This window comes from Lates calcarifer, unplaced genomic scaffold (assembly GCF_001640805.2).
Source record: "Lates calcarifer isolate ASB-BC8 unplaced genomic scaffold, TLL_Latcal_v3 _unitig_4092_quiver_2974, whole genome shotgun sequence".
NCBI classification, from domain to species: domain Eukaryota; kingdom Metazoa; phylum Chordata; class Actinopteri; family Centropomidae; genus Lates; species Lates calcarifer.
The window spans coordinates 1-16,887 of NW_026116700.1; the positions used below are offsets into that span (position 1 = coordinate 1).

A 16,887-nucleotide genomic window follows, 5' to 3' on the forward strand; every position below is an offset into this window, starting at 1 on the left:
GGAGGTTATGAGAATTTCATTATTAATGCTAATATGGGGTCAACAGTGATTCATATCTCGACAGATGAGACAGAGGAAAGTATTACTCCCACTTTCCCCGCCAACATGTTCCCATGCAGGCTGCAGATTGGGGAATATGATCAGATGATATGAATAAATCCCGTTGCTATTTTATGATCCTGAGACCATCACTTTTACTGCAGCAGAATAGCACCAAGGTGCATCGATCACTAATTTCTGCCTATGCAAAAGCATGCTCCTGTTTATGTCGAGTCAGTCTGTGTACAGATCTCATGACCCCAAACACAACTGAAACACGCATTAAGCTATACGTTTCCGTTGGCACAGACATGTGTTCACTGGGGAATGTGGGGAATCTGAGGTCACTGACATCCCCCTTGAACCTGAAAAATGAGCAGGGGCCATGTTGTCCGTCTGTCTGTTACATTCAGGTCCCATGGACTCACTTTTCAGGGGTTGCTGATGGCTGTATGTGTTGACGGTGAAGAAACAAAAACACTCCCCCTGAAGTGCAGCTGAACCTTAATCAGAGGCTGTGGCTGTGTGGATTTAGAGTCATATTACTATCAATTAATTTCTTTGAATAGGCACAATGTTATGTGACATATGACTCAAGCAGAACTTCCTCAAGTTGCTCCACTAAAAACACCATTTACTTTTTTTTTCTATTTTTTTTAAATTCCCTTTCTTGCTTTAGTTTTATTCTGTATTGAACATTTGATACTTTAGCATTGACGTTTTTGTTTTGTCTATTGAGAGAAAGAGGTTGACTTTCATTGATTCTATCCTTTCTGAATATGTTCAAAAAGTACATGTGTCAAATAAGTTATTTTCTCTGTATGTTTGTAACCCTAATATTATTACTGCTAACACCATATTCTCTCCTGGCCTTCCAGTCATGCCTCTGAAAGCACCTGCCCCCCAAAACAAGCGGAAAAAGCTCTCCAAGATCATAACTGACCTATCACATATCACTCAGGATGGTAAGGCTGACATGAAATGACACGAACATGAAACCAAAATTCCATATGGTCAGGATACCTTGCTCAGTGCAGCTCTTTCATATAAACACAGTATACATAAATAGATGGATGATAGGTAATAGTTACTGTATCATGGTACATGCTACATGCTACATGTAATGAGTGTGTAAACTGTGGTTACTGAACAGCTAAACTTTGGTCATATTATTTCTGTTATTTCAGAGGAAACACATGCAAATAAATGCATGTTATGATTACAGTTATGTCAATATCTTAACAGCCCATCATCATCAGTTAAGTTTTTTTATGATTTTTTTCCCCTAGTTTTTCACATTGGCATGTTACTACAGGGAAACTTAATCCTGCCACAAGGACAAACAATTGCCGATTAAATATGAAAAGATTTAAACCCTCTTTACTTCTGAGTAACATTTTGCTCGCACATTTTCAAATGTTACACCCATTTGTTCGGGTGATCCTTACCTAGAGTACGAGTCGGAGCCAGAGGCATCTGAGTTTGACCTGGGAACAAAGATCAGAACTCCAAAAGACATCATGCTGGAGGAGCTTTCCCTAATGAAGAACCGCGGCTCCAAGATGTTCAAGATGAGGCAGCAGAGAGTGGAGAAGTTCATCTATGAGAACAACCCCGACGTCTTCAGCAGTGAGTCGATGGTGAGAGCCTAGTTTGTGGAGAAAAAAAAAAAAATCTGGTCACTTTTCCGTAATTTCAGAGGAAAGTCACAGAAAAAAGATAAACCTTGAAATAACCTTGAAATTTGGAGATATGTAAGAATGCTCGGTAATGTTTGTGTGCAACATAAAGATGAAGCAAAGTTAATCAGTAGATACAAATGAATGTGCTGTGTGGCATATGTGGTTATTGTGGTCACATTTCTTTCAGGACTACCTCCAGAAGTTTGTTCCCTCTCTGGGAGGTCAAATGGGAGGTCAGATGATAAACGTTGGTGGGCATTATGTAAGCAAGCAGGCCGGACAGCTGAATTTTGTAGGGTTAAACACTGGAGGAGGAGCCCCTGTGCCTCCTCCAAAGCCTGGAAGCAAAGTGCAGGAGCCAGAGGAGCAGGAGGTGCAGAGGTGCAGGGGTGCGGAGGACTGGCTGTGGAGAACATGGGACAGGTGGAAAAGGAGAAGGATCCAGTGAGTGGTCTCCACTAAAAGGTTGGTATCACTTTTTATTTTTGGTAATTTCTGTTTTATTTTCCAGTGTCTGTTGCTGCAGAAAGGATTTAAATACACATTCACAAGAGAGCACATATCTTCTGTGATGCATTTGGTTTTGCTTAACAGATCCAAACAATAGAGAGATAACTTAAGTCTGTAGAGTAAATATGAAGCTCCCACCAGAGGCCATTTGGCTTATCTTAGCTTAGCTTAAAGACTGGAAAGAAGAGAAACAGCTGGCCCAGCTCTGGCTGAATGTAACAAAATCGACCCACCAGTGCCTCTGAAAATTTACCAAACTGAAACAGTATATCTTGTCTGTTTAATCCATACAAAATCCAAAGTGCAAAAACAATTCTGTCATCATCATGATGTTGTCGGGCACCCAGCAGAGATACCAGGAAGCAGCTGTGCATGGTTAAGAAATAGTTTGGCTACAATGTGTCAGAGATATAATTGTTGTTAACTTTAAAAGGTGCTGGTAGGCAGATTTGTTTTCAACTTTTGGATAGAGCCAGGCTAAGTGTTTTCCCATGCTGCCTCTAACTACATATTTGTACCAATATGAGAGTGATAATAATATTCTCATCTAAATCTCAGCAAAAATAAAGAAAGAAATAAATTGAACAAGCATGTTTCCAAAAATGTTACACATTTTTATCTACATTAAAGATCCATAAACATCATGTCATAAGCCCTAGCCGTGGATTTTTCCTTCACAGGAGGTGGGGGTGCATCTAAGAAGCAGCTTGTTGTGAAGACGTATGTGTCACCATGGGAAAAGGCCATGAAGGGTGATGAGGGTCTGTTAGCAACCCTGAAAACAGCAATGCCTGGTCCCATTGAGCGAAAGGAACTGCCCAAGTACAGATGCTTCAACAGGTACTTCCCTCAAGACCTGACATTGTAGGCGCTCTGTGACAACTAGGAGGCTTTAATGATCTTCTCACCTCACCTTGCCAGGTCTGCCATGCCCTTTGGCGGCTTTGAGAAGGCCAACCAGTTCCTGAAATTCCAGCTGCCAGACACTGAGGCGACCAAACAGGAGCCTGAACCTGCAGTGGTATACCAACATGACATCGGCTGCCGGCCTTCCTTCAACCGCACTCCTATTGGCTGGGTGGGCAGCAGCGAGCCAAGCAGCATTCATATGGAGAACGATGCCGTGCCCTTCGATGGAGAGACCGACGAGCTGTGAAAAAACAATATTCATACTGTGATTACACTCTCTGTGCACATACACACAGGCAAGCATGAATGCATGCATACATTTTAGCATGCACACACACACACACACTCTCTAGATGAGCTTACAATTAAATGTTATACTGATGAATTTGAATCTCTCAGTGTGGATAACGGAAAAGCGTACATGAAATGTGGTCATGTTCTTATGCTCTGTATTTCGTTGTAAGGCAAAGAAATAGGCTTAGATGTTACGGGGAGATGAAATATCAAATGTTTATTTGTTAAGTTCATAAGTGGAGTCTAGACACTCCTTTAATTTGTCAGAAAAGTTAATGTTCAGGGTGAGAAGTTGCAGATGTTGTCAGTGAGGAAAGAATGGATCATGTATGAGGGATAGATTTATGCTGTGTTACTGTTTGCATGCTGTCTTAATGTTAACTTGTTACCATGTTTGTTATTTCCCAGTGCCTTTTTTGTTGTTAAGATTCTTTTGTTGAGCTATGAAAATGCTACAAACCTAATTCAGGATGCATGTATAGAGTCAGTTGCTGATGCATTAACCGACAGTTTCCTCAATAAACCATGTAAAACTGTAACAATCCTCCAGCAGAGTGATTAAAATGTCAGGGGAAAATCACTGTGTGTGTGTGTGGAAATCCTTACCAATTAAATTTCCCATGTTTGTTTGTTTCCCCAACTTTCCCCATACTTGCATGTACAAATTTCAGCTATCTGTTCAGGACATGACAGAAGAACTTATAAATGGGAAAAGTGTTTCTAGGTTGCGTAAAAGACTCATGACTTAAGTATATGACAGAAGTAAAAAGTGTCTTGCTAAAACTTTGCCCAAACAAAGACAGCCCTGAGTTTAATTTTATCACTCAGTTTGAATGTGAAACATTTTTGTGTCAGGCCAGGATTCTTTAACTTATGTAGGTAGCATTAAGTGTCTTTCAACTCTCTTCAGCACTACCAAAATACTCTGGGTCACAGTGTCCACAAATGGCATACATGGCCAATATCTTTCCATTCAGTACAACCACAGAATCAGAACCACAGAGCCACAGAAAGAGCTTCAATCACTGAAAACACTTTATAATGCTTTGTTTATAATGCCATCACACTAAGGCCTTATGTGGCTGTAAGATTATCAAAGTGATGTTGAGCGGTTATTTGCTTATTCACTGTCTTGTCAAGAGTTAGATGATAATATTGATGACAGTCTCCCACAGTGTGTGTTTATTCAGTGTGGCACTGGAACCAGGAAGTTTGCTTATCTTATTATAAAGACTGGAAAAAGCTAATCTGGCTCTGTCCACAGGTAAAGAAAATCCACTTACTAGCACCAGGGCTCTGGGTGGGCAGCCATCTGCCTTGACCGGTTGGGTCAAGGGGGCGTGGGGGTGGAGGTGTGGGATGAAGAGAGCAGGAGGAAATTAGTGATGGGAAAGGGGTGATATTACTGTCTTCTGAAAAACTGGAGGAATCTTTTCCTGAGAGATTTTCTTTGAGAATGTCTTTGCACCTCTTCCATCATATTCCCCCCACTACTCATCAGTCCATCTGTAGAGTTCTCTCTCTCGTTTGTCTCTCAGAGCCTGCTGGAAAACACTCAGAGAATCCAGGAGGCCAGACTTTTCATGGCTCCACTGGAGTCATTCTCTGTCCAGGTCTTCTTGTGCTTTTGCCAGAGTTGCTGTGAAGCTGGAGGATGCCTTGATTTGCTCCTCCAGGAGGTGAGACCTTTCCTTCTCCTACTCTGACCTCTTCTCCAGGTCCTGGAGAAGTTCTGCTTTTAGGGTGTAGGTTTCTTTCATTTGCTCCTCCACCAGGCGGGACCTTTCCTCCTCCCACTCTGATGTCGTCTTGTCCAGCTCCTGGAGAGATGTAGCTTTGAGGGCAGATGTTTCCTGGATTTGGTCTGCGAGGAGATGGGACCTCTCACTCTCCCACTGGCATCTGGAATTTTCCAGGTCATTTTTGACCTGGGCCAGTGTCTGTTTAATCATAGAGGTCTCCTCCTCCTGCCTGGCCAGGTTTCCTTCAAGCACCTTCTTTCTGTTTGTTTCCATTTTATATTTCAGACTGCATCCTTTTCTTTTTTCTCTTTGTGTATAGTTCAGCAATAATCCCCCCCCCAGTCTCCTGACTGGCTTCTTTCACTACATGTCTGAGTTGTGTTAATCGCTCGACTTGCCACGGTAATGTAAGTTTTTGTTGTCCTTGAGCCATGCTATCTTAGTCATTGCAGGCTCTGCTGTGGGAGTTTCTGCAGGTTGGATTTCAGTAGTTGTTTCAGGCTGTTTGAGTATACTTATCACAGGCTCTGCTCTCTGGGTCTCTGTGACTGGGACTTTGGTATTCCCTTCAGGCCGTTTAAGGATTCTTATCACAGGCTCTGTTTTTAGAGTCATGTCAGGCTGGACGGTGGTTGTTAATGCAGCCTGTGCGTTGTTTTTTTTTGCGCAGACTGCTGAATGGACATGGCCTCTTCCAGAGGCACAACTGTCTGTGTTTTATTTTTCAGTCCATCAGTCGCAGTCATCTTATGAGGCTGAATCCTCTTGTTTTCTTGTCCCTCTCTTTTTGTCTGTTTAACTGTCTCTCTCTGGAGTGGAGGAAAGTCTCTCTCTTCCAGGTTGAGACAGGATCTTACTGGAATAATAACAATAAATATAGTAAACAGGTTGTACTCTTGTTGCTGGACAATAGAGGCAGAGATGACAAAAGTACAGTCAAGAAATGCATCTTAAAAGTAACTACAATTTTCAAATAAATGTAGCATAACAATAACAAAGAAGCACAAACTGAAAGTACTCAATTACAGAACTTACACTTCACACGGTTCATCCAGTCGGTTTTCCTGGCATAAGCTAACGGGCCACTCCGACACAGGTGGGGGCGATCGAGCTCTAAAAGGGCATTTGCCAAAGTGAAACAAGGAAAAAGAAGGAGAATTCAGTACCTTTGAATGATGGATACCGGAGTTTACTAGCGTCATGCTGCTACGGTCCAAGCACCGTCAGACAGTGCAGTCTACAATTTACAGCGACGCAATGACCACCAGCACAGTATTATTAGGTAACACAGCAACTTATTTAAATTATTAGCTCGCTTAGCTAACGTTAGCTTACTAACGTAGCTCGTGTTTTCAGGTAACCCATCAATGTGGGAATAAAAACAAATGGCCAATCGAGCACGGAAACGTGTACAAATACACCGACTTGCATTTAGTGATCTCGTTATGATCTCAAATGCCAAGATGATGCCAAGTATCGTTACCTGCTTTGGTCTTTACTTTTTACCCGTTTGCGGGCATTGTTGCCAGATTTGACTGGTAAAAAGTTATTCGATTCGAATACAATCGCCCCATTTTAAACCTAGATTTGTCAAGATTTTGGAAAATTAAGCACGCCGAATTCGTCATTAGCAGTTTATGTATATTGTGCACCATTGGGTGAACTGACAGCTATCACTGAAACACTTTGATACTGAAGAAAACTTAAAATTGTAGTGAGTGTCAGGCAAGTTCCAGAGCAATGGGGAGCGCCTTTTTTCTATGATTTCTTAGAACGTAACGTAATAAACGTAAATTTGCGATGAACTTCAGAATAATGATATACCCGAAAGAGTAAATCGTATTGAATCCAACAACAAGTGTATTAGGTCTGTTGGGATTTAACTGAGCTAAGACTTCGCTTTTTGACAGAAAGTACTGCAGTCTGGCGCTTGAGGTTCTTGAAGAAGTCGACTGCTGCAGCTTCAACTGTTGACCTGTTCAACTCACACTGTAGCTAATTATTACCTCACCATGCAGATTAAACCCCTGGAATATAAACGTAAACCACTTCGATGATATAACAAGCAGCCAGAATAATAACAACCCCTCCAGGTCCATTTTTATCCGACCGATTCAAGAAAAAGTAGCCCCACTGGGCGGAAAACTACCAAACCTGGCAACACCATTGTCGGGCTATGTCATAGTCCGCAACGTCTGGGCGCAGTGTTACTTAGCAACGGCAGTGATTGCTGTTTGATAACGGTTAGATATGTACTCAAGAAATTTTAGCTACTCCAGGTAGTACAGTGGAAATAATACACAATACATCGTAAAAGACTACATAATAATACATGACAACTAGTTTCTTTTGCGAGTCGCTACTTTTGTCAACAGCAGTGCACCATTTAACGGGTTATGACACGTGAAAGTGAATTTTGAATCCAGAATAAATGTGAAAAAGAATCAAACAGTATGATGCTACAGCACCATCAAAGAAATCCGTGTACAATTTGTTGTGTCTATGTCTGTGACAGTTTGAAAACTAGAGCTAAATAAGTAATTTCAGTTTCACATTCATGTAATAGGCCTACATAATCAGATTTTAAGCAACTTGGCACTGTGTTAGTGCCAATTATTGCTTGTGAATTTGATTACCTGATTTAAGTGTGTGTGTGTGTGTGTGTGTGTGTCTCAATCCCTCTGTTTTAGGTGCTTTATAGCAAAGTGATTTTACCTGATGACATCTAAATCAAAGACCCAGTTGACACCCCTGCCATGGACAGAGATCCTTGCGTATTGGGTGCTGTCCTTTGGCTCACATCTCTATTCTTTCTACCAATTGCACAGGTTCTCAAAACGTAAGCTTGATGGACAGATATCAAATGTTGGTTTGGTGAACTGAGAAGAGACATTAAAGAATAATGAAGTTAATTCCTGTTTTGTATGTCAGAGCATGAAGCAGGATTAGAGAGAGAATTCCAGTTGGAAAAGGGTCTTCTTGAGGGTTATAAAAGGGTAAGTAGAATATTTAAATTGCTGATTAAAAGCCTAGTCTGAACAAACATTATGTTGTCAAGTTTGTTTTAAGTCCATAGTGCCCCTAATTTAAACTATTTTGTGTCACAGAAAAAAGCTAATTTCAGTTAAGTTTCAATTTCAGTTTTTAATGCCTTTATCTATTTGGTTGATACATAAAAATTAGGGCCTTAACACACCATTAAGCTCCTCTTTTCCCCAGGTCTCAGATGTGTTTTAAACTTAATCGTTTTTGTTAGGACCCATCAGACTTTGAGTGGAGTTTCTGGACTGAATGGGCTAAGAAGTCTTTGCTGTGGACCCTGACTGGTCATGGCATCATATCGAGACTGACCAGCATCTTTTATCCCAAGGTAGGAAGCAGCTGCTACAGTGCTCTTAAAGGGATTCTAGAGCTATATTTCAATCCAACTCGTTTCATGTTTCTCCAACAGCTCAGGGTGCCAGTACTCACGATCTATGGCCTCTTAGCAGCCAGCAGCGTGTTGGGGGTTAAAGGTGTGAGTGTGTGCTGGTACATCTGGGCCTGTCCTTTTCAGTGGCCCAGCTGAGAAAAACCACTTTATCATGGGCATGTAACCTGCTGCTGCTCTCCACACTTCACATCCAGCCACTTCAAGAGATCCAGGTGGGTGGTTTATCAACTGGATTACACTAGAGCTGGCTATAAAATCTTGGCTAGGATAGCTAGTTTTTCTTCAGCATCTGTAGGTGTGCATTCAGTATGTGAATGTGGCTCTAAAACAGAAATCATGCAAAAAAACAAATCGCTTTCACTGCATCAGCAGTAAAACTCCACAAATTGCTCTAACAACTCTTATATTTCTACTCTGATAAAATTGTTAAACCAAACGCAAACACTTCCTTACAAAGCCACCAATCTCATTTGTTGAAGATCTGCATCTCTCACACACTCAGTCAGCCCTAAAACAACACTTAACTTTAAACTATAAAGAAACTAGACTTACCTGTAGCTGCACACACAATATACACATGTAAAAAGTCCATTAATCTCCCACAAAACTCCAAAAGTTGTGAAAGGCAAGTCCTTGTCTCAATCTCCAGGCAGAACAGAAAACTGTGTACTAAGGGTACTGCACAGGTGATTGTTCTCCTCACCAGATTGGCTGTTCCTTAACAAGCTAATCGAGCTAATTGACTGCAGCCACTACTTGTACCATTCAGAGGAAGTGTCTGTGTCTTTAATGGCATCGTACAAATTTACAGTTTCTTTAATGTTGTGGTACTGAAAGTGAATTTTTAGAATTGCAGTTAAATCAGATTTTACCTTTTGATTATCACAAAATGTAATATCTGCAACAAACACAAGAGGGCGCAAGATACTAAAGGAATGTTAAAGCCTGCTCAGCTCCATAATTCTATATCTGTAAAAGCTGAGTGAATTTATTGAAAACATACACATCAAGCAGGTTATTTCTAGTATTTCCTGAGGTTTGGGAAGAGCTCAGTATCTTCTTACGAGAATGTGGAAATGGGAGAGGCAGTGGGAGACATGCTAGTAGTCCTCATTCTCAAAGCGACAATGAAAGAATAACCACAGAATGGTGAGATTTAACTAAATTGCCTTTTATTCAATACACCACAATGAACGCAATGAATTAAAGACCAAAAAGATATTTAAATGATGTAAATAATATGAATAATATGATTTCAGGGTTAGTCATTATGGAAACTGGCTCTTAGTATTTCACTACTTTTAGCATAGTCAAATCTATCCACTAAAAACACCCTTTAACTGCACAGTATTTGACATATAAAGCATGGTTAGAGCATGGAAACTATGCTCCAGTCACAGTTGTTAGAAATTTGAATTCAGAAAGTGAAACAGACCTGACAGACTTGTGCATGCTTCTAAAAAATTTCCCTCCCCTTCTCAGCCCCCCTTCACAAGTGCAATTGCATACAATTGACTGATGTGTTCAAGCACAACTCTGAAAGCGATTACATTCCCAATGCTGTTAAGCAGACCTCATTAAATGTTGTCTTAAGCATATTTTTGTTAGTATCTTAAGCAGTCTTATGTCCAAAATATTCTATAATCTGCTTACTAGGTAAAGTGTGATTTTAAAAACATATCTAAATTTAGTGTCAAACTGTCACTATTTATATAAGGATTCCCCTGAAATGTGTTAAAAATAATTGGCCTTCCCACTGCATTTCAGAGAAGCTGGTATGAGACAGAGGAGGAGTACTATCTGCTGCTCTTCAGTGTTGCTGTCTGCGGTCTGCGCTTTATCAGCTTCAGCCTGGAGCACTGCTGGTGCCCTCCAGACCGTGGTGGAGTTGTGCCGCTCTGTTGGTTGTTTTCGTACACCTTTTATCATCCCTTTTTCTACAATGGACCCATTATCACATACAAAGACTACATTGAGCAGGTAAGAGAGCCATCAAAGGCAACTACTGAGGTAATCTGATTACTGCTCCTAAGTACGGGTGTATCTCAGGTCAGCTTTTTAAAAACATAGCAGATAACACATCAGTGGTGGGCTATTTACCAGCAGACAGTAACTTGAAGTTAACAGTAACTAGTTCCTACATATTCATACAGTATGCGTTTGCTCTTTTATTACAATCCTGGTTTTTCTTCCTTCCACTTGCAGATGCGGAGGCCTGTCGAGGAGAGTGACAGGGACGGATCTGCTCTTAGTTACTTGGTGCTCAGATCTGGACGGATCCTACTGTGGTGGTGCATTGCAGAGTACATGATCCATGTAATGTACATGCACTCCATCCAGTCTAATGAGACCTACTTACAAATTCTTCCTCCTTGGGCCTTGGGTAAGTCTTTATACTGTATATATTTTTGGCCTTCCATGCACAGTATAACATTGAGTTTCAGCTTTAATGTTTCCCTGCCGCTACACACACACACACACACTGTATGTGTTTTCAAGATGCAGAATGAAAAAACATGTTACCCCCACAGGATTTTGCTGGTTTTAAAACTCCATCAGATATGCTGATTACTGATGTTTTCATTGCCCTCAATTCATTATCCAGTTTTTTTTCAGTGTGATTTTGTTTGTATTTGACATATTCATTTTCACTTGGTGTATTAAGTTTTGGGCAGTATATATAGTTTATGCAAGTGGCTGCTGTGGTCTATAGATACTTGGGTATTTGTAGTAAAGTAAAAAAAAAAAACTTGTCTTAATCATTAAATCATTCACAGGTGGTCTGGCCCTGGCCCTCGTCCAATTCTTCTATGTGAAGTATCTGGTACTGTTTGGTCTTCCATCCATGCTGGCTACTTTGGATAAACTGGATCCCCCCAAGCTTCCTTCCTGTGTCAGCATCATGTACAGTTTCACAGGAATGTGGAGGTAAGATCATACCACCTCCATTTAACACTGCTGAAATTAATACAGTCTATACTGGTTTCGCTGCCAGCATTCCTTAACATGTCAGTGACCGGAAAAGCTAGCAACCCCAGTATCCTCGAGGAAAAGGTGCATTTAATGTGAAGTGCTTTAAGTGCTTGCTGTGCTTTGGCAATCAAATTCAGACTGGGCACAGAGAAATGTCTCATCTTCTGTTATTACCGGCAATCAGAACAATAGGTCACCCTGCACCCTGAACATCATATCATTCTTTCAGGCTTGAGCTAAAATGGTTTGGTCGTACAAATGGTGTTTTCACGGGCAAAATCTTTTCCTTTTTTCCCCCTCTAAACAGAAACAGGCTTGTAGCAGCGTTCCCAAGACAATAAAGTAAATCATTAAACATAAAACATGTCTGCATCTTAAATCACCAAAAATAGAATGCAAATTACAACTGCATGTCAGTTTTAAATAAGATCTGACAGTTCCCAGCTTATGAGCGTATTATACAGTCCAGCATATATAAAAAACTGTTATGTTTAATCACACACACACACACTCACCTCATATTGAGTTATTTTTGTCTCACCCACCTCCACAAAAAGTGGACATTATGAAATTAAATGTCATGATGATTGCTATGTTTAGTAACCTCATTTAACACTTTCATTACAAAGCAAAGGACTATGCCTTGTTTATGCTGAAGGGGTCACAATTGCTCAAGTTAATGAACACACACATTGCAGTGTTTGTTACACAGGGATGAAGCAACTTCATCAGCAAGACTTCAAATATAGAAAAGGCCAAAGGCAACAAAGTTTCTGCCCGAATTTCAGGGCAGTCAAGAATGTGTAACTGTGAACATTTTGTGTTACAGTGCCATTTGTGTTTGCCATTTAGCTTCGAGGTCCTCCAGGATGCTCACCACTTCTGGATGAAGAAAAAGACTTTTGTTTCATATGCTGTAAAATATGCTGTAATTCACACCAAGCTGCCAGTCTAATACAACAGTACTGCTAATAAATCCCACCTTCATGAAGTTAAAATGTTCTGTTTTGGTAGAAACTGTTTTGATTTAACTCATGATCATTTTGGAGGCTGTGGTGCTGTTGAACTGTACTGTATTATACTGACAGGTGTTGCTTTTATTTTGTCTAGACCATTTCTATCAATGAGGGTAGGCCACATATCACAAGTGCCTCTTTTGTGATGCAATACAGTTCAACAGCACCACAAACTGCAGCCTCAGAAATGATAATAATAATAAAGTTTATTTATATGGCACTTTATAAAGCTTCACAAAGAGCAGGCGTGAGGCAATAAAATAATTTAAATAAATAAAATAAAAAGTAAGGACAGTGAAAAATTTAGATCAGATATTAAGAACAAACATCATAAATTTGAATTAACACCTCTCTAAAAACATTTCAACAACAACTGAACATTATAACTTTCATGAATGTAGGATTTATTGTAGGGCTGGGTTGACTGCATTAGTTTCAGCTAGATGTACCTAATAAACTGGCATGTGAGTGTATGAGTGGTTTAAACAGAGCAAACGTGCAATTAAATGCAAACCTCATAATGTACAATAAAACTGTATGATTGAGCTGTAAAATTACCAGGGGGTGTTGTGTATCACTTTGTCACAGAATCAAAATCAGTTCCTGTTCCTAAATGTAATTAACAATAAGGAAGTGCAGTCTTAATTTAGAGCACATAAAGTTGAGATGGACGTCTGTGCGTTTGGTTTAGCAATAAAAATGCACCGCCTGTAGACCAGTTCGACCGATGTGCTGACACTGATGCACTCCAATCCAGCCTGTGTGTGCTGAGCTGGCCAATGTTGACAACATTGATGGAATGCATAAAGCTGTCGACAGACATCACTGACCGAACAGCTCCAGTATATAGACGGGGGGGGGGGGCTAATCTTCTTAATGACAAAGAACTTGCACAGAAAAACACATACATCCTATGATGACACAGTTTATATAAAACCCAGTGCTCAGGTGTTAGTGCTATATTATTATGTAAATCTGTGACTCAAATATTTTTTTTTTCACTCTCAGGCACTTTGATGAGGGTCTGTATCGATGGCTCATCAGGTAAGAGGCACTTTATGAGCAGTGGACAGACTAATTCAGATGTTAATGCATACTAAAAATGTGAAATGTCATCTAAATCAAATAATAGCTCTCATATTAGAATATCTATCTATCTATCTATCTATCTATCTATCTAGTTTTTATTCATTATAATATTTGAACTAGCATGTGTTTAATCGTACTGTGTCTGTTATTTAAGAGCTTATTTCCTGTGAGGCATTGAGGTAGTCGGTTGAATATCCTTAGAAAAAAAAAAAGGTGCCATTCTCCAGCTGTGTGCCCGCATGTGTCATCATAATGGACAAGGATGCTGCATTTGCATGTAGGCTTTCTCATGATTATGAGGTTGCGTGTTGTTGGTGAGCAGTTCTTCTGTTGTGTTACTGCTCCTGCACCCTGGAGAAATGCCTCCTTGTTTAATATGTGCATATGTAATGGGAGCATTATGTGCCTGCTCACTTGTAGTTTGGACAACGCACATTATTAGTTTGTCTGCTTTTAATGATGCACACTTGGCTGAATGCAGCCTATTGAGAGTTTATGGTCCATTTGGTAGACGCGGTTTGCTACATTAAGGCAACGCTACATTTGCACGGTTGTCAGAAATTACACTGATATTCTGTGAAAATGTTCCCTTGTCTTGGTTATTGTTTGCTAATTAGTGTTGTGTTCACTGGTTGTTTTCTGTTGGTTGACATGTATGATGGTGCACGTGTACGTCAGCTTTTCAGATGTTAGGGATGAGTTTAGAATGAAATATGAAATACCAGACTGTCTCTAACTGTCTCCCAATTAATTTGCGTAAGATCCCAGAATTTAAATTGCAAATGCAAGTTTCCATTTAATCTGTGTCCATTGGAAATTGTTTTCTCCTGCTTAATGGCACCACTTGCAATTATCCTACTGCAGATGCAAAATGATACCCATGACACAATGCCCCGACGTTCCTTCTTGTGAAAAGTGCTTTTAAAGAGGTTTTAATGCAGTTCTGAAATTCTGCTGAAATTGTCTGAAGAGGGCTAGATGAGTGCGTAGTGTTTAAATGATGTGCTTTACATGACTCACTGACACCCCGTCTCCCTGGGCAGCTAAGTGGCTCATTCTTCGCCATTCCGTTACGCTCTCCCTGCCTGTACACCACGGTGTGTCTCAGGTTCTCTGTTTCACACACATACACAGTTATCAGCCAACACAAAGAGCTGTTTACTGTCTGTTTGATGGAGTTAGTGCAGCTACATATGAGAAAGAGTGCCCAAATCCTGGGAAATATTAGTTGTAAATAAGGAAGTGGGGGGCAATGGTTGGGTTGGGTAGAGGTTGGCATTCAGGTCTGGTTCTGACTGCACTTTGATCAAGTGAACTATCTATAAGAGCTTAAGAATCAACACTAATAGTTGCTAGACTCTAATCCTCTGTTAATTCCATGTTAGTCTATAAAGCCTGTATGTTGCTTACTCCATCAGCTTGCAGTGTTCAGGTATTACATAACACACTGATAATTCAGGTCTTAATGTACATCTCAAAATTACCATATTTTGATTAACATCTGTTTCAAATCCATCTACATCTAAATAATTCAAACAGATGGACGGATGCTGAGTATGTTTAGGTATTCAGTTTGCTCTGGCTCTAACACTGGTACCTCTCCATCTGTTTTTGCACCTACTTTCATCCTCCAATATGGCCAAGCTGGCCACTCTATTTAAGGCTCAGAAAATGCTGGCTCATCTTTCAGGAACATTGATTAGCCACAGGGTGGCTGAGATAATTAGTTCCTAGCTCAGCAACACTAGATAGAACATGTTGTTTGTTTCTAAGTGTTGGACTGATGTAGCATGTTGAGAATCTCGGTACCTCTCTGGACAGATGAGGTTCTCAGAGTATCTGAGACCATTTTTCTTCATGATGTGACACATTTTTTTTACAGATGAGAGGGATATTCTTCACATCAAGTGGGCTACTGCATGAGTACACAGCTGTATGTCTCACTAAAACCTCTGTAAAATTACATGTGTTACGTTGTAGACATTAGTTGTTTGATAAATTAAAAATAAATAAATTTTGCAATTTCATTTAACTCCCTGTCCTCAATTTATAAGCAATTTCGTTGACATCCGGCCTTAGCCAACCAAAACAAGAAAGTGGGTTAAATGTTCCAGTCATAGGAACCACTTTGGAATCAATAACCCAGCTGCAGCATTATTAACAACTTTACAGGACTGATGTTCCCTGGAGTGCCTCTATTTTTGCACTGGGCGTCAGAGCAACATTTATTTGATTAAAAATCAATGAACATGACAAAATCATTTCTGTGACAGGTTGTTCTTTGCAATCATTTGTGCATTGTGGTGCCATTTTCAGTCCTCTTTTGTTTTACAGCTGCACTATTCTCTGACAGCAGTATATTCCTGTCCTACTAAGGAAAAATAATTAAATCATTAAATTATCTGTCTGTCCGTCTGTTATTACCACCTTTAGTTTACTGCTTTTTTACTGACTTGGACAGGTTATAATCTCCTTGAAAACATTAAAACATTACATTTTTTCTAATCGCATTAAAGTTCTTATTTTTTCATGTTATGTGTTCATGTTTCAGGTATGTCTACGTGCCGTTGGGAGGCTCACGACACGGCCCTCTTTACAAAATATTATCCACTGGCCTTGCGTTTGGATTCGTCTGCCACTGGCACGGTGGCCATGACTACTTACAGTACTGGGCCCTAATGAACTGGGCTGGAGTTCTGGTGGAAAACGGGCTGAAGTCTCTCTTTGCGTCATCCTTTATTCACTCCATTGTTGTAAGTTGGAAATCCAAGCATTCCCTGGTTTTCCCATTGATTTGATGTTCAGTTAAGATGCGTGGACATGACGAAATCTTTCCTGTAACCAGAAATAAAGGGGTCATATAATCTAATAGACAAGAGATAATAATGCTACAGTAGGTAAAGACAGGAGACAAACTGCTTGGATTCTGTCACATCTAACTCACAACATTAATGAGGGTGAAAAGTCTGTCTCCGGTAGATTCATCCAGGCTGTTCTTGCTTTATTGGCCTCTAGCCTTGGGAGAAGGTTCATGTTCTCGAAATAGTAATAAACTCTGTTGGCGTGCTGTGTAGTCCTCCTAGTTTATGGTCACACAGTTCATTAGTGCCAGGTGCTTCGGTGTTCTTTGTATTTCAGATTTACGATGAAAATCTCTTTGTGGTTCTCCTGCAATTTGCTTATTTATTTACTGATTTCCC

General features: G+C 40.2%; 1 protein-coding gene and 1 pseudogene across 1 annotated transcript; both read left to right on the top strand.

The window, feature by feature from the left end:
• Positions 1–918: 918 nt before the first annotated feature.
• On the top strand, positions 919–4,014 carry LOC108896244 (myozenin-1-like; annotated as a pseudogene).
• Positions 4,015–6,231: 2,217 nt separating this feature from the next.
• Positions 6,232–16,506, top strand: LOC108896245 (protein-cysteine N-palmitoyltransferase HHAT-like). Its single transcript, XM_051068312.1, is given in 11 exon segments — positions 6,232–6,458; positions 7,867–8,015; positions 8,108–8,172; positions 8,433–8,546; positions 8,628–8,700; positions 8,703–8,821; positions 10,377–10,589; positions 10,815–10,992; positions 11,387–11,537; positions 13,607–13,642; positions 16,239–16,506. Coding segments are annotated over 10 exon segments (1,317 nt in total). The 5' UTR covers positions 6,232–6,458; positions 7,867–7,894; the 3' UTR covers positions 16,486–16,506.
• The last annotated feature ends 381 nt before the right edge of the window (positions 16,507–16,887 follow it).